We start from the raw sequence: 25,391 nt of genomic DNA, 5'->3' as shown, positions 1-25,391 counted from the left end.
AATAGGTTCTAAATTTTTTAAAAATTTAAATTTGAAGTTAGTGCAATAAAATTTATAAAACTAACCCCTATCAGATGAAATTAAATTTTATGAAGTGAATTCAATACAGTTTCGATTTCATGTATTGCTAATAGGATCAAAGTCTGTCTAGACTTGAGATATACATTCCACTCCAAGATTTTCACTTTCCTTAGTTAACCTGTGAAAATTCGATTCTAGCTATATTTAATAGGATAATAGTATGTCCAGATGAGCAACTCTTCAGGTCTTTAAGAAAAAATTTTACTTGGAATAGATTTCAACTTTATTCAGCTTATTATTTTACATGAATAGGAGTTTCAATCTTCATTTACCGTTGATGAATTTGATGACTTCTGTCATGAATTTTCTAGATGTATGCACAGTATGACCTGCCCCTTCTACTCCAACGAGTTTAGCATCAGGAAACAACTTTTTAATGTTGCTCTCATCTTCATTTCTGGAATTCAAAATTATGCTGATTAATTGCTCTGAATTAAAAAAAAGGATTTATTTATAAATTTAACCAAAAAGTAACAGAAAAGATTAATAAAAACAGATTATTGAAACAAAATTTATTTTATTTCATAAAGAAAGAGATTATCTTAAAGCAGGTATCTAAAAAAAATTGTTAAAAATCGTTTTAATGATTACTGTTAACCATCAAGAGAACTAAAAACATTTGTATCTTCAAAAAATTGATTTTTCGGTGCTTTTTCTTTAGAGGGCGCAAGTAAAAGGTCGCCAAATAATTTAAACCTGCGCAAAAAAAAAAAAAAAAAAAAAAAAAAAAAAAAACTTTTTTAAGACCTTTGTCAACTTACATACAAAACTAACGCTCCAACTTTTTTGGCTATGGTTTTTGGAAGAAGCGTTGGTCTAAATTATTTGGCGACGACCTTTCGCTTGCGCCCGGCTAACTGAAAAATATCGATTTTTCAATTTTTGTCTAATATTTCACTCATTGCAGAAATTTATAATTTACAGAGTTTTGATATGTCGGAAGTTTGTACATTATCTTTAAACCATAAATTTAACATAAACTGCTGAGATATAAAGACAATTTTTTTCTTAACTTTTCCTAAAATCAGACTTTTTTTTTTCAAATTTCGGTACTTATAGAACACATTCTATTCATCGCAATAATGTGAAACCTTATACAACAACAATATATATATATATATATATATATATATATATATATATATATATATATATATATATATATATATATATATATATATATATATATATTGGATTTTGCACAACATGACATTCATTATTACAAACATTATGCCTCTGTTAAACCTATTTTTATTTTTTTCAGCTCGAAAGTATTAATATTTAGAAGTTATTTATCACGATGAACAATACATATATTTTTAGATTTTACACAAGACATTCGAGACGACATTTATTATTACAAACATCATGCATCTGTTAAGACTATTTATATTTTTTTCTGCACAATAGTATTAATATTTAGAAGTTATTTACTGATATTAAATAACATATATATTTTTTAAATTTTATATAACACGACAAGACATTCTTTTTTTTAAATGTTTCTTTTTAAAATATTTAAATAGAAATAAAATTAAATAAAATTAAATAAATTTTAAATAAATAAATAATTACATATTAAACTTATACTCATATGTAATGTTAATTGTGCAGCGATTTTATTCACAACTATTTAGTTCTGGACATTCCGATTTTTGGTCATGAATTTGAAATTTATCGCGTTAAAACACATATTCGATTTGAAATTCAACGACAAATCTTTTAAGAAACAAATATTTTTCTACTGCTTCATAATTAAAATAAAACATTTGTTTTATATGTTCTAAATTTTCTATCGGATATAAAATTTATTAGCGAAAAAAAAAAATACTTCGTTACATACAATGAAATTTATGGAATTTAATAATGAATTTTACTGATGAAAAATGGCTTAGCAAATTTTAATTCTAGATTCTGCAATACTGATACACTAGTTACGTTCAGAAGCATTTGCGATTTTGAAAACAATTATTCTCAAAAATCTATATTTATTTCTACATAGTTTGCCCCTTTTTAAATACTTAGTAGTCTTCTGTATACAGATGATTGAAAATATAGCAAAAAGAATAATAGCTTCGCAGAATATGTGAAACTTTTACGAGAAGTAATAAAAACAGTGTCTACACTGCGTAAAAAAAGTAGAAGAACAGTCGTTTTCTGTAAATTCTCTTTTATACTTTTATCCTGGCTAATAGATTCTTATATAGGTTTTATTTAACAATGTTTTCTTTATTTTCATGTAAAAATGAAATAGCTACCACTATTTATAATTAGAAAGGCGAGAAAATATGATTTACAGTGTGTAAAAAAAGAAGGGCATCTACTGCACTTTTTTTATTTGATGAATTGTGTACGAGTAGAGGATTAAGTACAAACTTTTTTTAAACTGTTTTTTCTGAGGAAAACGTATTTTGTTAAAAATTTCACTGATGCTTTAATTTCAGAATGCTTGGCATTGGCAGAAGGGTCAAATTGTTGCAAATTAAAATGAAGCTAAAGAAATAAGAGAGATTGCTCGTATACTGCACGTCAGCCCCAATACAGTTTCTAACTTTATTAAAAATTCACATGGAAACGGAATAAGAAAGAATACTGGTGGCCTGAAAAGTTGACGCCTCTGATGAAAGAAAACTTACTCATGAGCTTAAAAAGAGTAGTGAAAGTTTTGCAAAAGCTCGAAATTTAGCGGGCCTTATTCTTGTGTCCAAGCAATCAGTATACAACTACATCCAAAGGTCTAAAGGTTGTTTTAAAAAAAACGGAGGCATCCTCCAAAGTGGAAACAAACACATAATAATCGTTTGTCTTGGGCTAAGGAACACATGTCATGGACCACAGAATGGACTTCTGTGATATTTTCAAATGAAAAAAAAAAGTTTAATTTAGATGGTCCAGACGGTTATCAATACCACTGGCATTGTCTAAAGAATGCAAAACCATAGTTTGATAGTTTGGTTAGCAGTTGGTTATGGAGGGAGTACAAGTTTGGTATTTCTCAATGGTAGGCAGAATCATACATACATTAATGTTCAGAATTCTGAGGTTCTTCTTTATGACTTCGAATTAGGAGGTGAAAATTGAAAGTTTCAATAAGATGGAGCCACAATCCACACTTCCAATGGAATTAAAAATTGGTTCGCTGTAAATAATGTGCAGGTTTTACCATGGCCAGCTAAAAGTCCTGATCTGAATATAATAGAAAATATCTGGATAATGCTTTTTCGTCGAATATACTTTGATGAGAAGCAATTTGAATCGCTCTCTGAGCTTCGAGGGGCATTAAATACCTCATGGAATAATAAACAGAAAACAGAATTTGTCAAACAGAAATTCAATCTTTGAATGATTCACTTCCAAACAGAATATTCGATGTCATAAAAGCTAATGGAAAGAGTATTTCTTTCTAAAACCGCTTATATTTTGTTCTATTTATAACTGTCCTTCTGCTTTTTTTACACAATTTCAAATGAAAAAACCATTTTTGTTGTCATTTATATTTATCATGGTAATGATACTAATATTTTTTCGGTGAATGATCTAAAAAATAATTTTTATAAAAATAATTGTAGTACAAATTTTAAAAAATCCTCATTTTTAAAAAAAAAAAATCAAGTGTTTTACTTTTTTTACACAGTGTATGACAAGACCAAATCGTTGCACACGTTATGTTCCGATGTTAATTGTATCATTGAAGTTTTAAATTCATTGCTAAATTAATAACACATTGTAAGTAATAAGTTGAAGGAATTTGACGAATGCAGATGGTAAATAAATTTATTAATGGTCAGAGAATGTGCTGGTTGGTAATCAATGCACAATTTTTGCCATGCGAACTGCTCATAGAAGTCACTAAATTGACTATAATAAATAAACCTCATATGATGATCAACAGAAAACTTTTATTATAAATATTAAGATCAACAATAGTTCGATGGAACGTTAAATTATTGCCGCTCATCATGTAGTGAGTTCCATATTTCAGTGATGCTTCAAATATAGGAATATAAAGGAACTATCGTGAGCAATATCCTGGGAAGTATTATAATCGTTGAAAATAAATAACAGAAACTACGTAATAGTCACTCGGTGCTTAATCTGGTCTACAAGGAGGCTATCAAAAATCATAAACGGACCTGGTACAAAGTTTCTCGGAGACATTTCGTTGTAGCTAATTATTAACATCAATTTCTTCATTTATTTCAATTAATATAATGAATGCGTTACTTGTAACACAATCTCATAAATTCATTGATCAGTGTATAATGAGCACTTATTGATAACGCCAATGAAATGACTTTGTAATCTCTTCTTATTTACATATACGGGGAAACACCGGGGGGGGGGGCACCTCGAAATGAGAATGAGATGCTTCCGGCATGGTGGTTGGATCTCGTCACCCTGGAGGGTACACTAAAAGGTGGGGGGTCTGACTCCTCCCATCGATGACGGGAAGTACTTACTTCGGGGAGGGTTGTACCGTGGCCGGTACGACCCTTAGGTCTCAACCACAGTTCCCACCAATGTTGCTGTTGCGGCGGTCCGGTCATTCAGTTTTTATGGTTTAAATCCGTGTGCCTTCGTGGCGGGTCGGAGAGTTAGATGGCTGACTTACATACACGGGAAAGTGGAGATTACTTTCTAATTCCTGCTTATAATAATGGGCATTAAGGAGAATCGACACAGTTAAGGAACGTAGTTTATTTAGTTTTCGAAGGCGGCTATTTCTTCTGCCTAGACTTCAAAGAACTTTATATAATTGCATTAAAAAGTTAATTTTCGGCGAAAATGTCGAAAAAATTTTTATTAAATATTTTTAAGCTTCAAACACTTATTTTTATAAAATCGTTTGAATTTGTTTTTACGCTAATTCTTGGTGAAGTTACAATCAGTTTTATATTCATACTAGCCGCCTTTGGAGACCAGCCGGTCCGCCAATCTTAATGTTCGCTTAAATTTTAATAATAAAATAGGTTGAACCGGAGTTTAACCCCCTTCTTCGCCAAGTTGCAAAACGCGCCAAAGCTGGCAATCTTTATTATGCATTATAACTGAACATCGGTTCCTTTGCTTTTGAACATTTCGCAAGGCCGTTGTTGGCGATTTTTAAAAATTTCGCAAAGCAGGAGGTTAAACTCCGCTCGTACCATTAAATATTTTACGCAATTCCAACTTTAACAGATTCTTCAGCAAAATATTTTAAAACTTCAAATTTTGATAGTCATATAATTCACTCATAATATTATAAAGGAATAACGTGATATGTATCTCTCTAATTTTCTGTTACCCCTCGTAGAATTTATGCTTTAAATTAAAGCTTAAATGATTAATCTGCAGTTAATATAATAATATTTTTTACTGAAACAGAGCCTTTTTTTTAATAATATGATTACTGATAATAGAGTCACTGAGCGTTTAAACTTTATGGGCACTAAAGAATATCTTTCTTAATTTATGTAATATCTCAAGAATTCCTCAACAAAATTTTCTCAGATTCATCATGAACAGATCGATTAAATAACAATGTTTCATTTTAAATGCATCAAACACTAAGAAAATAAAATGAATCGTTTAAAATAATCGGTCGAAAACAGGTTTAAAAAAACTACTTAAAAAAACGATGTACTTAAAAATATAAGCATATACAAAAAAATATATAACTAACATAAATACAATTTAATTACAAAAGCATGCAACTAATCTAAAAATAATTTAAATCACTGAAAACAGGTTAAAAAACACTACTTAAAAAACGATGTACTTAAAACTATAAGCATGTACAAAAAATATATAACTAACATAAATACAATTTAATTACAAAAGCATGCAACTAACCTAAAAATAATTTAAATCCTCCGTTGGTAATGGTTGCCATGTCAACAATCAGAACACAATGCGCATGCGTGAATTTTCTTCGCCAGTTACGGTAACGCAAATGCGTGAATTTTTCTACGCCAGTTAGGGTAACGCTATGTAGATTATACATTTTCAATTTCCTTTATTTTGTGTTATTTTAATTCAAAAGTACTTCAGAATGAATCTGAAACATCGATTAATTAACAATGTTTACTTTTAAATGCATAAAACATTAAGAAAATAAACAGAATCGTTTGAAATAATCCGCCGAAAAATGTTAACCCTAGCCTCATTACTGTTGGGAGAAAAAAAAAAATTGAAGCCTTACTCATTTGGCGGTGGGGAAAATGGAAGATTTTTTTGGCAGAAAAGTTGGCGGTGGGGAAAATGGAAGTTTTTTTGGTGGGAAAGTTAGTTTTTAATTAGTAATTAAAATTCTAATTAAAATTTCGAAAAAAGGGACCCCAGGTGAAGATTCCCGATCTCAAAGGTATACATGTACCAAATTTGGTAACTGTATGTCAAATGACCTGGCCTGTAGAACGCGAACACACACACATACACACACACACATTGAGATTTATTATAAGTATATAGATTACATATGTTTTAACACTTTTTTATAGCTACAAATGTTATTCTTGGAAATTCTAAATTTTGATAAAATTTCCTAAAAAAATTCTCATAGATTAAAATTTAATGCATATTTTTTGTTAAAATTTGGTATAATAACTTCTAAATATGATCTATGATTACCTAACTACATAATAAGCAATATGTTTATTTAAAGAGATTTTAGTTTTGTTTTATTGACTCATAATGATAAGAAAATTGAAAATTTCATGTTATTTATCAATTGAACCCAATATTTAAAAAACGAATGGAAATTCGGCTTATCTCTTAGTTCAGAAAGTAAATAACTTATTTCTTAAGTCATCTCTAAAATTTTGAACAAATCATGCTATAAAAATCTAAACTAAACAGTTTTTGTTTTATAATACTTTTTACTAGAAAATAAACATTTTATCTTATTTTCAAAATACTTTTGATTTTTATACGATATATTTTTATTTCGTGCATGCATTTTCTATCTATATTATACAAAATTTAAATATATATATATATTAGTAACTCAAAACATTTTCGAAAAAATAATCCAAAACGTAATTTAAAATAAACAGTTTAAAATAAGTGTATTCTACCTCAATAATAGTGGCCATACTCAAATATTGCCAATATTTCTTTCTATTTATTATATTCCATTTTTTTAAACACTCACACTGTAAAAATCGATGCAGCGCCATAGATGAAAAGTGCTGGTCCCTCAAAACGGCCAGAACTTTCATTTAATAAATCAGTAATGTTCCTCAAAACTGCGTCCAGAAGTACAGGATTCAAGGTCAGGTTGCATTTCCCATCTAAACATTTGATTGGTAAGTTATTTAGGTCACGGAACTCTTGAGTGATATTTATCTGTAAAAAAAAGCAAATATATTAAGCCATTTCTAAAACACATAAAAGAACAATTTTTATTTTAATCTTAATCGATTTAAATTTTTATCTTACTACCATATCTCTAAAACAAGGCGTGTAATTTTCTAAAGAATTGCTCCAAAATGTTTGTAGTATTTTTAAAATACCATTCTTATTCAGTAAAATGTCTCTTCTAAATTCAAATATGTCTTTTTTTATATATTTTTGATAATAAATAAATAAAATTATGCATAACATAAGATTAATTTTCTTACAAATTTTCTAACTTATTCTATACGATATTTTTCATGTTTATCACTATTGAAATAGCAGTTCTTAGCTCAGTTTAGTAAGGTTTATTTTTTTAAATTTTTTAACAATATTTCGTCATGTTTTCAATATTAAAATATAAGTTATACAAAATTCTATTAAAAAAAAATATGTTTATACAAACTTTGAAAAAAAGGTTTTATGTTGTTACTAAAAATGAAATGCTCATAAAATACGATATGAAACTTAATTTTCTAAAGATTATAAAAACATTCATAATTATCATAATCCGTAATTTCAATAAAAAATATTTAAACTGAACAAAAGATAGCAAAAGAATTCTAATTTTCTAAATATTTGTTTATAATTTGTATTTTTAACCTTAAAATGTCATTTTCTATAATTAATAGATTATTAATATTTTCGAATGGTGTATTAATATTTTCAGTGTGATAACCTGTTCTGCATACAAAGTCGATGATTTTAGGCAGCCTTTTATTTATTTTTTGACCTGTCGTTCTATACCTTTCCTCTTTGAAAATGATTTTATTCCCTTCATTTCCATTGTGCCTTTGTTTAAGAATTTTACATACATGGATTTACGTTTTTAATCGAACGTGTGACGCAACTTAGCCAGATATGACTCTAGTGCCAGTTAAAATCCAAATTCATTTCGTAAATTTCAGTTGCAAATTCCTCTAAATAGGGAAAGATATTTTATGGTCATTCTTTACACAACACTAAAAACCAAAATTACTGATATTGTTAAAAATCTATGATATTGCTACCCTGCACAATTATTCTCATTGTAAGGAAGATACATTTATGGATTTTCAATGAACGCTAAATTGATATCTGGTCAATATACCTCGGTTTTCAAAGAAAAAAAGGCTTGCTGAAAACGTGGCGGCTATCTCAACAAAAAGGAAGGTGCACGACCATAAAACAGTTTAAACTATGCATTTTTTAGGAGCAAAGATCCTATATCCTTCTAGAAAATTCGATAAGTTGTTCTAGGGATTATTCAATCAAGGGGCTTTTGTCAGCCAAATGAATTCTCATATTCTAGTGTTATTGTGCTGTGCTATTACTTAATAGGAAATTAATTTATGTTTGCTGTCTTTTTGCATAGCAAACAAACAAAAAAAACAAGGTGCAAACATTAGGTGTGTTTTTCTACCTTGTTTCGTAGGTTTTTGTGGTAACTGCTATATGTTGTCTAATTTATTGGACTTCTCCTCGCACACGTACCAAACAAACATATCATGCATAGTAATATCATGATATTAATTCCTTTCTAATAAAAATTATTAAAATAGAAATCTTACCTTCGCTAGATTCTCCTTTAAATTTTTAAAGACTTCTTCCTTTGCCTCTCTTTCCGTGACTCCTTGCGGTATGTGTTTTTCTATTTCTTTAAAGATACGAGCAGCTAACTGTACTTGTTTCAAGCCTTCTGGGGATACACCATTCGGTCTCATGTCTTCCACGATTAATTTTTCCACTCTTTCTGGCTGTTAATAGTGTATTCAAACAAAAACATTGAATAATTTTTATTTATGAATAACAACGCTTCAATTTTTATTTAGTTATTTGCATCGAATTATTATTTACTAAAATTTTAAATTCTAGAAAAAAATTTCGGCAGCGAGTATAATGTTTTTTATTGTTTCTCTATGGTAAGTGGACATATTTCAAATAGTACCTCCTTCCATTCAAAAATTACGCAGTGGAAATTTATTAATTTAATTTATTTATTGTTTATTGCTAGTGCTCTATGGAGCAATCTACGCAATTGGATTTTTTTTTTTTAAGGAGCATTCCGTTATTCTTTCCTTTTTGTTGCGCTTTCTGTACATAACCAGCGGGAATGTTTTTCAAAAAGTTTTTCGCGTACTTTCTAATAAGGGTGTTAACCCAGCGAGCACTTTGCATAGCACTGGCGTACAATAGTTATGGAATATTAACTTTTGACGTGAATTTAGCATTTTTACTGAATCCTTGGCGAGTAATTTGGCGATTAATATCTAGCGTGCGGCAAATAGTACCCGAAAATCGAATTTGTGCTTTAGACAAGTTTTTTCAAGCGATTGAAATAAAAATTTGACACACAACTACACTTATAGTCACAAAATTCTATAAGAAATTTGATGCATTTAAATAGCCCCATTTTTGAGTTACTGCATTAACATGTTTTTAAAAGTACAGACCGACAGGCAATTAACCCCTTGATGTATTTGACTTAAACTTTTATTGCTATTTACCCCTTATATGTGTGACCCCCTGGAGGGCACCTCGAAACGAGGATGAGATGCTTCCAGCATGGTGGTTGGATCTCGCCACCCTGGAGGGTACACTAATAAGTGGGGGATCTGACTCCTCCCATCGATGACGGGACGTACTTCCTTCGGGGAGGGTTGTACCGTGGCCGGTGATGGCCCTTAGGACTCAACCACAGTTCCCACCAATGTTGCTGTTGCGGTGGTCCGGTCATTCAGTTTTTATGGTTTAAATCCGTGTGCCTTCGTGGCGGGTCAGAGAGTTAGATGGTTGACTACCCCTTAGATGTTAAATCTACGAACTTAATTTTATCAATATCGCTCTCTTCATTTTGTAGTCATCGTGTTAACTTATATTCCAACAGCCGGACAGACAGACTTCCTCTGCATAAAGTTTGCTCAAAATTTGATCGAAATCTGAAAATTCGATATAAAATCCGAATACTAAATGTCTGCCATCTAACCCAAAGGAGGGTTTTTTTTTTTTTTTAACAGTCAACCAGACGGACAGACATTTTCCAAAAATGGGTTTTTCGAACACAGAGAGTATTAAAATATTCAGATTTTATCAAAATCACGAGTTCGAATTTTTTGATAATTACTATGCTTTATCTACACTTAGTATATAATAAAATAATAAAAGCTATATAAATAATGCTATGAGAGTGCTTATATATTTTGTTATTGAGTGCCAAATTAATTTGAATATTAATTATATTTAAAAACTGAAAAAAATTAGAGTAGGTGCAGTTTATTAGTACTTATAAGCGAACTGTCCGTTGGTTCTTGTTCACATGAATGAGGGCGTTACAGATTTCCATTTGGCAGTTTTAATTTTTAAAAAAATTTGGCAGATTAAAATTTTTTTAAAGAAATTTCCAATTCTTGTGTAAATACTATCTTGCATTAGATTACGTTTTTCTAAACACTGAATTTTTTAGTAATCAGACACAAAATAAATATAATGCTAAAAATCTAATTTCATCCTCAGGGCAATTTAAATTAGAGAGGTGCATTAAATTCTCTAAGTAGACTTTTTTTAACAATTTCAATAATTTTTTTCGTTTAATATTAATAAACGTTTAATATTAATAAATAATTTTAATAATTTTTTCGTTATGAGAAATTAAAAAGTTCTTAAACTAAAATTTATCTAATTGAAGAAAATTAGTTGAATTTTTTTATTATTATTTATGTTTATGTGAGTACAACCTGAAAGGTTTTTGTGGTTGATAAGCATTTTTAGATGGTTTCATTGTTTTTCATTTTCTTCTTGTTTTAAGTGTGTGCAGTCATTTTTGCTCATCATGTGGATTCGTTTATGGTTGTAAAATCGAAGAAAATTGGCGAAATTTAATTCTTGCATCAATTCAATCATAAGAATTTATGACTTTAAAAAATACAACAGTTGTCTTTGGTATTTGCATCTCATTACACGCAGCAATATCCATTGTCAAAGTGCTCTTTAATTTAAATTTTCAGCGCTTTTATTTTTTTATTTTAGAATTCTAAAATTGGTTTCCATTTCTATATTCAATTTTAGTTTCAAGTCAGCATAAAAAATTTCATTTATATAAACCAATGGATTATTTTAACGATCGCCTTCATATGGATGAAAAGATAAGGACAAGTATATAGTAATACCTTTGATGTAATTAGTTTAAAATTCAATTTATAAGTGAATTGCTATTGATAAAAATATGTACCAAATTTCAACCATCTAGCCCTTTGCATGCTTTCGTCAAGTTCACACTAATATAAACAGACAACTAAACTGCCCGGTCGGCGTCCTGGCATAGGGGTAGCGCGTCTTCCCTGCGATTTGGGCGTCCTGGGTTCGAGTCCCGGTTTGGGCATGGTTGTTCATCTGTTCTATCTGCGAGATGTGTGAATGTTCCCCCCTGTAAAAAGGGGTTGTGCAAGCGAATGTGATGAGTGAGTAGCTAAGACGTACTCTTGGCCCTACTAAAACAAGAGACGCTCCTTTGGCTTAAAATCGCTGACTTCGTATGTGAGCTTGTCCATGGCAAGTGCCATTGGAACAACAGCAAACTGCCCTTCGATGGATTTAGTGAAAAATTTGATAAAAAAATATTTACAAATTTGGTGTTAGTGCCACATATTAAATATCAACCGTCTAATTTAATTCGTTCCTTAGTTATCGTTTTCACAGACGGACAGAGTTTCTCACCACGTTAGCTAATTCGTCAGAAACTTTCTCAAATAAAGTTATTACTCTCCCCCTTTCTTACATCCCGCATAAAATTGTGGACTTGAGTATGACCGCAAATGCATGGCATTGGTGAAAAACATTTACGAAATCGTTGGCTTGAATCAAGCATCTTTATTGGATATATTTTGCAAATGTGTATTTTGGACGCCATTTTTCGGACCAATTGAAATCAAAATTTGATACGGATCAATAGTTGCACTCGCAAGATATTATACCAAATTTGATTGTTTTAAGCCAATACGTTTATGTATTATTGTGTTTACATGAATGCAAAAGCACAGACCGAAAGATGGTCAACTCTTAGACAGATTTAATTTAAAAATTGATATGGACCTACATTGTAAAAGTTAAAGCTGTGTACCAAATTTTATTAATCTAGATTTTTATGTTCTGTACTTATCGAATTAACTTGTACTCGAGCATTCAGACAAATAGAGAGACTTTTTTTAAATAAATTTCGTTGGAAGTTAGATATATATTTATGAATTTAGTCATATGCCATTAATCTAACTCAAAGCGTTTCTAATTTATCTTGTTCAACATAATTATAAAAAAGCATTTTCAGAACATAGTGTGATCTGAAGCGTTGAGATTCGTCAAAAACTAGAGTTCGAGTTCTTTTATATATATATATATATATATATATATATATATATATATATATATATATATATATATATATATATATATATATATATATATATATATATATATATATATATATATATATATATATATATATATATTGATATTTCGCATACGAGAAAGTAAAATTGTGTTTTTCAGATAAAAGGAAATCTGAAACGTGGAGATTCATTCAAAATTTCGTGACTGCATTTTTTGACGATTACTGTACTTTCTTTTGTAATGAAGGAAACAAAAATAAGTAATGTAATATCTAACATACAATGTAATAAAGTAATGTAAATAAGTAATGTAATATCTAACATGCAATGCCTATGTTTAGCACAAAGTTAATTTATTAAAACCTGAATAATTTTGAGGTTTTGGATTTCAAAATACAAAAATCTATTTAAAAGGGTTTTTTTTAAATATTCATTTGTGTTTTTGTCATTTAACTAATCAATACACATCAAAATATCACAATAAGGGCATTGCTTTCTTTTTTTTGGGGGGGGGGGCGGGGGGGCTTTCAGGTATCATGCAAGAAATAAGTGGATCGAACTTACGTATGTCAAGGCTAACTGAACACCTGTTTTTCCACCCAAACTGTGACCGAGCAATACAGCCTTGGAAGCATTGATTCGATCCATCAAATGCTTTACGTCTTCTGTCATGGCTATAGCATCATATTCTTCGTCATTCCATGGGCTTTGTCCATGATTTCGTAAATCTGCAGCGCAAACCTAAAATGGAGTTGGAAAAAGAAAAAAAAAAGTGACATTGCTTCAATATTTTTTTATTCTTTTTCAGTGATTTTTATCAACAACGTGACTTATTTCAAGCCCTCTTTTTTTTTTTTCATTCTGTTTTTGATTATCAATGGCGCTGAACTGTTTACAGAAAAAAAGGGCTACTTTTCTATTTCGCCAGCCCAAAATTCGCCAAACAAATTTTATTGATCAACGCACAGTATACACATAAAAAAATTGGCGATAAACATTTAACAGCAGGGTTATTCCGTTTGGCATCGGTCTTACCATTTTTCGCGACTTTATTACCTGCTCTGGAGAAATGAAAAAGTACTAAAAAATGAAATAGAAGACATTAAAAAGAAAAATTATAACGTTTTCAAAGTTAGGAATATGCAATATTTTCAGTGACGTAAACTATGCATTTTATATAAAGAATGGAAAGCGATCTGCAACATCCCTTCTCTATGAATTAATTGTTTCAACATGTTTAATTGTTTTAACACATGTGGAATTCAATCAATTCAACATGTGTCAATTAAAAATAATTGACACATGTTGAATGTTTTGTAACTTTGAATATGAAATCTCAGAAAATCTGGAAATCAGCAGATTAACTTGGCGGAAGTACTGTAATTGTTTCATTTCTCAAATTTCTTAATTAATCCGTAAATTGTTTAGATAATCTGTATAGGCCTTCATTAAAGTGGAGAGAATATGATCTTTCTTCGAATTACGAAGTTAGTGAATCCTTAAATTAATATTTAAATAAATATCTCAGTGAGACTAGGACCATTTTATTGATAAAGAAGTTATGTGGATAAAAAATTATTAGGAGATAAGCATTGAATCTGACATGTTCAAATAAAGATTCAGAAATAAAAAAAAGAAGAGAATTCAATATAACGAAATTACATAGGACAATTTACAATAAGTGCAGATTCATTTAAATATATATTATATTTTCACTAGTCTCTTTTGCGACTAACTGGTTCACCAGGAATATTGTTTAAATTTATTTTCCTATAAATCGTTTAGATATAACTTCATGATAAATCGTTAGATATAACTTCATGATAAATCGTTAGTTATAACTCCATGATAAATCGTTAGATATAACTTCATGATAAATCGTTAGATTTAACTTCATGATAAATTGTTAGATTTAACTTCATGATAAATCGTTAGATTTAACTTCATGATAAATCTTTAGATATAACTTTCTTTTGAATAACTTCATGATAAATCGTTAGATATAACTTTCTTCTGAATAACTTCATGATAAATCGTTAGATATAACTTCATGATAAATCGTTAGATACAACTTCACGATAAATCGTTAGATATAACTATTATCCTGTCTAATTGGAAGGCATTAAAGCCATGTTATTTTCAATGACTTACTTTAATTCCATTTCTTGTACCCATGAATCTCTCAAATGGAGATAAGTTCAATTATATCATAGTGCTATTAGGAACATAAATCTCAAGTTCATTTATTTTTTTAAAGTTTTGTAGTATTGTAACGTCACTTGTAAACTTCATAGATACTAAACACAATCTTTCTTCTTTGACTTTCAACAATGGAAGAAAATCACACCATTAAATAGTTTGGATACAATACTAATTTCAAAGAATATTTCAATTATTCTTGGAAATTAGGTAAAACATTTTTTTAAAAATACTGAAAAAATTCGGGATTATTAAATTTGTATCATAATAAAGAATTTTTTTAAATTTTAAAATGATGTAAAAGTCATTTTTATCCAGTAAAGGATTCGGATGTTATTGCTGAAAGACACCAAAATTCAGATTAATTTTAATGATCTAAAATTCTAGTTTTCCACTCCCCAAGTAGGTAGCTGTAGTTGAGAACCAACGACCTTGCCAGTTGAGAACGAACTTACTCTCAGATAACAGATGGATATACGCATGCGCATTCATTGATCTTTATTATTGTTGGAGATAAATAAATTAATTCACAATAACAAAAAAAAAATTAATGGAATTCTAGGCTAAAAGCGATGCATACATACATTTTGACCTCATTCTCAGAGGGAAAAGAAGCAATCGGTTCCTTTGCATCAAATATGAAACCAACACCTGGTCTTTAACCTTGGATAAAACGCCTTATCTCAAATGTGTTCCTAGTAGTGATTATCTTATTTCTTGTCACATTCGCATTTGATTTTAGTCCAGCATTTTTTAACATTCAATACTTGACAAGAATATGGACGAATCAAGTAATACTCGTGTTTTTTCAAGTATTCATTTAATCACTAAATTATTTAAATATGCTAAATATTTAAATACCTAAAACTTAACGCAATTTAGATTTCAAGATTCTCAATTTTCAGAGAGACGCAAAAAATAATATTTCAAAATAATATTGTGCTATAAAATATGTTACATAGAAAATAATTTGTCCACTTGTAAATTTCCTTTAAACTTACACTTCAAGACTTTTTCATTGTGTCAACTGTAATTGCGTGAACATTTATAAACATTATAAAATTTTAGTATCCAAATTAAATTTTTTAAAAAATGCTGATAAAGTTCAATTTTTAGCTTAAATTTATTATAAATTAATAATGATTTAGCTACAATTTCTTTATTAAAAACACATCAATGGCAATTCAAAACTCTAATAATTGTTTCTGTCATGTAAGTAATCATTAAGATTGAAAATTAATTAAAAAATGCGAAATTTATGCTATGCAGAAATATTTGACTGTGCGCTATGATGAGTAACATCACCTTTACTTAATATATTGCACAGATTATCTACTTACTTTTTTCTTCGTATCTAAAGCTATGAGTTCAAGGACACCGTGCCAGGATTCTTTATTCCCTGATAGTCCGTGGAGTAAGATAACAGGTACGTTGTCGTGTTTGAAGTTCGGATCTCTTGCATCAAATATTGCCATGCAAGTGTATGAAAGATCCACAGGTTTTGGCCTGTAAAAAAATAGAAAGAAAAATATCTTCGTCAATTGAATTTCAAAGGAAACATTAGAAATTTTTTATCAGAAAAATTAAGTTTTTTAACACCTTCTTAACTTCTGAACGCCGATAGTTATAGTCATTACCGTGATGTCTGGTCATAATAAAATGGCATTTGATTGGTTGGTCAGACCACTAAAAGCCTCTCTTAGAGGAGAAGTCTGGAGTTAACTTTCAACCTTGAAAATTATTTGACATACGATACAATAGTTCATTTTATAGCTATAGAGCAGCATAAATTTTGTAAAAAAAATTACTTTACTGTATTACTTATAAATGGTAAAAATGAGGCCTCTTTTTTCCCTGTTTACAGCATTGTTGCATCGAAATATGTATCCGAAATGATCCAGACGTTTATAACTGAATGACCCATATATCATCATTAATCATCCACACGTATCGTAAATTAGCCCTATGTCATCATTAATCATCCACACGTATCGTAAATTAGCCCTATGTCATCATTAATCATCCACACGTATCGTAAATTAGCCCTATGTCATCATTAATCATCCACACGTATCGTAAATTAGCCCTATGTCATCATTAATCATCCATCCACACGTATCGTAAATTAGCCCTATGTCATCATTAATCATCCACACGTATCGTAAATTAGCCCTATGTCATCATTAAATGATCTGTACATCATCATTATATTATTCATACGCCATAATTAACAATCTATACATCATAATTAACCATCCATATCTTTATTACTAAATGATTTATACGTCATCACTGTATTTTCCATACCTCATAATTAACAATTCTTACCTTTATCACTCAATGATTCATATGTCATCACTACACTATCCATACGTCATTATTAACAGTCCATACGTTCATCACTAAATGATTCATACATCATCACAATGTCAGCTCTATGCTGAATATTTCAGGTTCCAAGCTAGATGAGTTATCGTATACTTGATTTTTGATGCAAAAACTACCTTCCTTTCCTAAGAAAATAACTCATTGAATAAAGAATAATGAGCATGGAAGTCACTCTAGATCTTATGGATTTTTATTCACAGCTTAGGATATTTTATTCACAGTTTATCATTCGACAACTGTCAGTTCCTCTTTGCGTTAGTTAGATGATATGCTGAGGTAACATGAGTTGAAATCGGACTTCTCTAGTTAAAGCAAAGTTGTAAAATAGGAAATTAATGTTTTGGTCTCTTTTAGATGAATAAAATGTAAAATGCCCATGCTTTACTAAAGAGTTCCGAGATATATCAATCACATATCCGAGGATTGGTAAAAGAGAAGCAGCAATCTCACCAGTCTACAGAGCAACATGCGCAATATAAAGCCTCTGCTCTCCCAAGAGCAGCACACCTTTCCGTGGTCCGGATAGTTCTGGAGGGAACAATCCGTCATTTCCTAGCTAAGTGGCGTAGTAGAGAGTCTGAATTCAATTCCAACTGTAACTAAGTGTATGGTCTCCGCCCTCGCCTCTGGGTTGCCAGATCCAGGGGATTATGGTGGGTTTGCAGTCCAGTGTAATGCTGGCCAGTTCCAAAACTGACACCTCATATGCTCACAGGTCCTTGGGAACGGTAAGCCACTTCGGTAACCGCCCCTATCCTCGCTGTAGGGTGTACTTTTGGTGGGGGAGCTGTTGGTGTGCTTTGGGTGGGGCATCCTCGGTGCACACAGGTGTTTGGAGGGTCGACCTTGTTAGTTCACTCGGTCGGTCCCTGTGTGTGGTAATCTATCAATTTAGGACTTGAGCAGCTTTGGTAGTGGGATCTCTCGTGGATCCGGGTTTCCCTACGGGTCTGAAAAGCTTCGGTTCGCAGGATCATTAGGGGTGTTCTTCACGAGTGAACTTTTCCGGCTGATTCTGTCGGACCCGTGAGGGAGGTTGAGGTTTAGCGGCTTCTGATTGTACGATTGCGACTGGCATACTGTGCAAGACCTTATTGTTGGTCGGTAAGGAGAAGGGAGGTTCCCATTCTTTCTTTCTGGATCAATCACATATTTTCAAGATTCTGTGTTAAATGAGGAGCATTTTACTGGCGTTTAAATATGTCAAATCATTACGCATCCAATTGATGCTCTGTGGTAATAATACTGTGAATTGACAAGAGTACGCCTAAATAATAAATAAATACATCTTTGTTCTGCTCTTCTTCTCTAAAATAGTGATGAAAAACTAAATATTATTTAGAAATTTGTTAATTTTATTTAAATTTATTGAATTTATTGATGTTAAATTTATTCAATGACTTGTCACCTTCAGCGATGTGCTGGTTCACCAGGAATATTGACAATTGCTTGCATTTCCTAAATCGTTTAAATATAAATTCCTGCTCACGATTCCGCTAAATTGTTTGGGATTAAAAACATGTTATTTTAATTATTAAAATTTTGTTTATCGTGATGAATAACAATTTTAATGCAGAAAGTCCCAGAACATCATCACGATGTTAAAAACATAAATATCCTATTCATTTATTTTCTAAGCCTCGTGTATTGTAACCTTACTTTTTTATTTATTTATAAACTACACAGATATTAAGCAGAATTCTTCATGACTCTGGACCAAACCTTTAAAGAAATTTTGATTATTAAATTGTAACAATTATTTTTCTCTTATAATTTAGTATTCTATTTTACTTAGTAAAAATCCCATATTTTTAGAAGATATAAAAGAATATGATAGATTTACTTTGAAGCCAAAATAGGACTTGATAACGATGCTTGAAGAAGTGAAGAAAAACAAACTAGGATCGAAAACAGCAACATTTTTATCTAAAATAAAAAATATATATTTCATAAATCATAAACAATCTAATTAAAATTTTGAAATATTGAAATAGCATGCTTTCTTAAATAAACTAGCTTTATTAAGTGGACACTTTTTAGTACATGCATACAGAAAGTGAAAAATTGATATAGCAATAATGTTGTGATATGTAGACTGAAAGGTGAGTTGCCCGGAATTGTCATGTTTCTAATGGTATTTTCCATAATTTGGAATGTCTTTTCACTTTACTTTCAATTTTATTTTCTGGGAGAGAATAACATTATAATATCTTATTAAATATATATTGATTAGTTTCAATTAAATATCTTATAGTTCTCATGATAATGCATATAGTTCTCAAAAATAAATGATCTGATATATTTTGAACTCAAACAAATGCCATCTAGTATGCAATAAAATCTGCATTAATAAGAAGAAAAAAATATGAATTAAAAAGAACATGAAAAATTTGAGCATAAATATTTTATTTAAATTTTTATACTTAAAAATTGATGTTAAAGATTTAAAACTTCATAACGAAAAATTTATTTTAAAATTCAAAAATTTCAATACTATTCTTAGCCTTCATTTAATCTATTAAAACAACCTTTATTAAGATTGTACTTATTTTAAATAAGCTGTGCTGACTCATAGATTTAACATATTCAATATATAAATTTTTCCTTCTTAAGCAAGTAATTAAATTTTATTTAAAAATTTTTAAGATATCATTAGATACGAGAAAGCAATTAAAGGTTCAACAACATACCCTTGCTTGTGTCAGCAACTTCTACGGCAAGGCAATGAAGAAGAAAATTATTTTCGGAAATTTAAAAGAAACCTAGTGTAAAAGTTCTCTGGACATATCTGCATCTTAAAGATAAGATTAATATTTTTTCCTCTCTCTGATAAATAAAAAAAATATGATTATTTCACTTAACCATTATCGTATTTTTCTTGAAAGGAATATTCTATTTTCAGAACGGTATTCTCAATCCTGTTATCATGGAAAATTTATATTGACTTATAGCTTACAAGTCTATACAAGCAGAAGAATATATATAGTATGACTTTCTATAGAAAAGGTCTCATTTTTAAAAGATATTTCTAATTTTTGTGGAGTTTTGAATCAAATATTAAAATATATTCTTTTTTAAAAATCTTTTTATAATGCCCAAATACAATTTTGATTTTTAAAAAAATGGGAAAACCTTTCATTCTAAAAATAAAACTAGCATCATAGTTATACACGAAAATTATGTTAGCTTTATATTTCAATTTTAGAAAAAAAGTTTTTATAAGCAATGCCAGTAATAAATGATGCACAGTATAGATTCATCGATTTTGTAAATTTTCCACAAAGTCAATGCAAATTTCCTCTCATATTTCTGACCCACCAGAATCTTTATTTTTGAGACGATTGAAGAATCCACCTTGTTAAAGCGATGACCATATTCCTTGCAATCAATGCTGCTTTATTCATTGCAGATACTGACAAAATAACCATCGAAAATTCTCTGCACAACTCTCCAAAATATTTCACAAAGTAGCATTATACATATATTTATCAAGTTGTTGAAATAATGGGAAGGAGAAGAATCAAGAGAGAGACCTAAAATTTTCAGAGAATGGGAAATTCTCCAAATTTTTTGAAGAGCCAGGAGAACAGCAAATGTAGCAACTTCTTTACGAACAATAAAAACATGGAACATTGTGAAGGATGCACTGAGAATATCGAAAATATCAGAATCTCCACATCAAAATCTAAATTGTACAAATTGATGGCAAAGTGTAACCAATACATTCTTATCAAAGTGGTTTGATAAGAAGGTTCTTGTCATTGACCAAAATTATAAAACCACTTTTAATTTTACACCTGAGAGACTATTTATCATTGGCATTTTTATACGATACAAAAATGGTCCCGAGCTATTAGCAAATTTTCAAAGTCATAAAATCTGTGCTTTTGAAGATCTATTAGCAATAAATATCATGAATTTGATTTGATTTAATAAAAATCTATGTATTTAAATTATTTTTTAAAACTAAAGAGTTATTCCTCTTTCCAATCCCAATTACTGATCCGATTTCTTCCATTTTTATTTTATATAAAAGCTTATGTCTTATATATGCCATTAAACGTCGCTACCCTCCCAACAAACACACACACACACCTCTCCATTTTAGAGGGAAGGCGCAAAAGAAATTCATGTTTTTAATTTCTTTATGGAGAAAAATCTCGATAAAATATCTCAACTTTAAACACTAGATCGATTTTGACATTTTTTAAAATTTTATTTGAAAGTTTGGGATCTTTAGTTAGGTTATGAATTGTTGCCTGCCATCAAATTACTCGCCATTTTTCAGAGATATCGCAAAATAAGATTTGATAGAAACCCCAACCTCAGCAACTAAGCTGATTACGTCAATGTAGCTAGCTAACTAATCACAATGCTCAACTTTTGTTGAGCAAGTATAACTTCAATCAATACTTTATTCTGTTGTGATAAGCTGTAGGTCATCGTAATTCGTAATTGTTCTGACTAAATTATTACAATTAATATGCCTGTCGTATTAAGATGGCTATTGAGTTCTCTGTTTCAAATAAGAATTCGTAAGCCGATTATGACCAACTTAGTGCTAATTCATTGAGGACAGAATGTTAAAAAGTTAATTGATCAGAACAAATATTTCGAACAGATTTTAAATGAAAATGTATGGACATTCAATTTACCTTTATTCGCAGAGTTTTGAATAAAGTTCTACAACTTTTACTACAGTACACTTCCGAGTATTTGGTTCGCGACTATTCGGCTAGTTTTCTTTTATTGTAATTAAATGAAGAAGGCAAGGCGTTGCATTGGCAACATTGCCAAGGCATTGGAAGCGGGCGTCTGCTATGATCCTCCTACTATCGTGTGCAAAATACAAGTTGTGTCAGGAAAAGAGCAGCGTTCTGCTGGAATTAGGTCTACGATTTATGTTAAAGTTTTCTTCACGTTTCTTGCATTTAGGCATTACAAAATTTATGTTTAAAATGTGAACAGTTTATGTCCTTAATTTTCCTGTAATAAATTTTTGAAACGTATTTTACAGTATATGAGAATATATAAAGCACGAGAACAGAGCCTTCTATTTTAACTCGACACTGTACCGGCAATGGCTTCTATGATTCAACGGACCGCGTCCGCATCCACATTCTACTTGATATGAGATAAATGGAGAGTTTAGTACTCAATTAAAAGTAAGAAATTAGCATTATAATAGTAAATTTTGGTATAAAAACTTTGTCATCTGGTATTGATGGGCAAAGAAATAAATTTATAGAGTTCCGGCCTGTCCGGCTGTTTTGTTATCCGGCCTGTCCTTCCTCCATATTTGGCCGGATACTCGAGAGTGTACTGCACTTGCCATCAATCAAAGAAGAATAGCTAAATGGACTCATTCCTATTTAAACGAAATGAAAGACATTCATTCAGATAAATGATTCAATTTTACTAAAATATAGCAATTGTTTTGTTTATATGACACGCAATTCAGCAGAATTTGAGAAGTTTGAAAATTTCGACAACTGAATTGACATGTATCTATTAAAATATTTAGGAATCAGAAATTGGAATAAGTAATTGACATTTCGACGATTCATTCCCCTGATAATAAGAATGTTTTTAAAAAAGGAATTTCTAATTTTCAAACTGGAAATTCCATTCTAATTGTCACGTAGATGAAGTGAATGTACTAAGTCCAATAGAAATGGACACACTCAAGATCAACTGAAGAGTTTAATACCAATCTAACCGATTGGGAAACTACTTATATACAGTTCAAGAAACTTCTAGAATTTGAAGGTCCGCAGAAAAGAAGTCCCGCAGAAAATTAGGAATTCACATAAATAACATATTAGAATAATTAACATAAATTTGCATATTTAACATAAGTCTGACATAAAGCAAAGTGAAATTAAAAATCAATTTTTAACTGTTCGTCTAGCTTGTATTTAAACCCGCAACCTTCCGCTCCGCTATGAAATGCGTCGTTCAGCCGACTGAGCCATCGGAGCCTGGTTGGAAGGAGCAATTTTCGCTACATATGAAAGAAATCATAAATTTAATCAAGTAAAGACAATTGCTAAATTGATACTTTCAATTTAGCGAGCGTTTAACCCTTAAATGCATGATTATTTTTGAATTTTAAAAAAAATCATTTATTATAGGAAAATAGTCACAGGTTATGCAAAAATAAATAAATAAAATAAATCCAGATAATAATATGGTATGTTTACTTTGAAAAAAGTTGTATGTACACTTTTGGCAACATACAGTATTTCCCAAATATCTAGCTTGTATCTAATAGCATTTTCAAATTCAAATAAATAATAAAAAATAGCAAAAATAATAAAATAATAGCATTTCAAACATTGACAGCTTACCTGACAACAGATGAGAAGTTTTTTTTTTAGAAATAAGATAGTCACTCCAACCTTTATAGGGAACTCGACAATAGAAACCATCTCTTCAGGAAACACACTAAATTTCATCACCTACCACATCCAAATAATGTAAGAAAACGATATAACTTACCCACCAAAAGTGTCAACTTTTTTCTTTCACACATGATTTATTGCCTATGGTTATCAAATTCCGTTCGGAAACGGACACACTCTGGCTTTGTATAAGCTTAAGTGGAACTGGATGTGGATAGTTGTCGTCAACAATATATATATATATATTTATAAAACTATACAATATATTAAAAAACTGTTGCAATAGTAATTTCAACTAAATATATTCTAAAAATTTCTTTTCTCAAACTTCTGAAAAGATTATTTCTATGAAAATTAAAGAAAGTTTAAATAATTTAGTAATTTTTTCTAGAAAAATTAATAAAAGGAATAAAAAAATAAAAGGAACAAAAGGAAAAATAAAAGGAAAGGAAAAATTAATAAAAGGAACTTAAAATTGCTATTACCATTAATCGCATTGTGTCCATTTGATATTTTTTTAGAAATTAAAATATTATATTTTATTCATGAAATTTTTCCATGCTTAATTTGAATTTAAGGAAAGCTGAATTGTTTAAAAAGTTAAACTTTTGCGATTATATCACACTTGTGTTGAAGCATATTAAGTATCAAGGTGATAAAATATCTTCACGAATTTAATGGATTCTTAATTGGTTGGGCAGCCAACCCATCTATCATCTACAGCCGAAAGAATCAATAAGAAAAGGCAGATTGTGCGCATAACGAGCTTTATTCTATTTAATTTACGTAGTTTTTCTACAAAATACAAGATTGTATAAAGTATAAAATCTGAAATGTCTTACATTCGATATTTAAGATGTTTGGATGTTTAGAATTAACTCTTAAATAAAAAAAAAGGTTTGAAGATCTTTGAGTAGATACAACTAGTAATATTTTTAGTACATTTTGGTATATCACAGAAAAAATTGTCTTTGAAATTAGAATAAATTTTTAAAGGTCAAATAAGTCAAAAAACAAAAAATATTGGAATTGATTTAAAAAGATAATAATTAATATATCCTTAAACTCCTAAAAATAAATGCAGCTTTTGAAATAAATAAAATAAAAGATAATATAACGTAGACATATCAAAGTGCAAGCGAAGAGTTAAACAAAAAAAAAAAGTATTTTATCTGCAAATTTGCAACATAAGCAGAATAATCCATACGCAACAGCTGTCAATTATCAAACACCAAACACGGATTATTCCATTCTCGCGGCAGCCTCTGTCTCAACAAATCATTGCAGAAAATAATACCGGAAGATTTCTTAGTTTAAGGATTATGATATTAATAGAATAGATATAACTACCTCACCTAAATTACCGTAAAAATGTTATACTCACTTCTTCCTAACTATTACCCATAATTTCTACGTAAATTATTACTACTATTACTAATTAAGAAAAACATATTTAGAATTCAACGATGAACTGAATATTTCAGATACGTGATTAAAATTGTATTTATTGTATTTAGAGCTGTGGCTCGAAAGGGTTAAATAATTGCATTTATGATAATACGCATTTGTGAAATGTAAAACATTT

At 29.9% G+C, this 25,391-nt stretch overlaps 1 protein-coding gene across 1 annotated transcript; it reads right to left on the bottom strand.

The window, feature by feature from the left end:
* Positions 1 to 280: 280 nt before the first annotated feature.
* LOC129981328 (protein ABHD11-like) lies at positions 281 to 20,194 on the bottom strand. Its single transcript, XM_056092119.1, has 7 exons — positions 20,093 to 20,194; positions 19,246 to 19,328; positions 16,355 to 16,520; positions 13,380 to 13,556; positions 9,006 to 9,191; positions 7,214 to 7,407; positions 281 to 478 (listed from the first exon to the last, which is right to left on the bottom strand). The coding sequence occupies exons 2-7, from the start codon at positions 19,320 to 19,322 to the stop codon at positions 346 to 348; spliced, it is 933 nt and encodes a 310-aa protein (XP_055948094.1). The 5' UTR covers positions 19,323 to 19,328; positions 20,093 to 20,194; the 3' UTR covers positions 281 to 345.
* Between the last annotated feature and the right edge of the window lie 5,197 nt (positions 20,195 to 25,391).

This window comes from Argiope bruennichi, chromosome 8, assembly GCF_947563725.1.
Source record: "Argiope bruennichi chromosome 8, qqArgBrue1.1, whole genome shotgun sequence".
In the NCBI taxonomy this organism is placed as follows: Eukaryota; Metazoa; Arthropoda; class Arachnida; order Araneae; family Araneidae; genus Argiope; species Argiope bruennichi.
Note: the sequence above shows the minus strand (reverse complement) of the source record. Positions and strands in the feature narration are given on the sequence as shown.

Bases quoted from the DNA above. Each gene is read 5' to 3' on its own strand.
- LOC129981328 (XM_056092119.1), bottom strand. From the start codon at position 19,322: ATGTTGCTGTTTTCGATCCTAGTTTGTTTTTCTTCACTTCTTCAAGCA. The intron at 9,192-13,379 runs GTAAGTTCGATC...CACTATTAACAG, and splicing joins TTCAGTTAGCCTTGACATAC to CCAGAAAGAGTGGAAAAATT. The intron at 479-7,213 runs GTGAGTGTTTAA...TTTGAATTCCAG, and splicing joins GCTGCATCGATTTTTACAGT to AAATGAAGATGAGAGCAACA.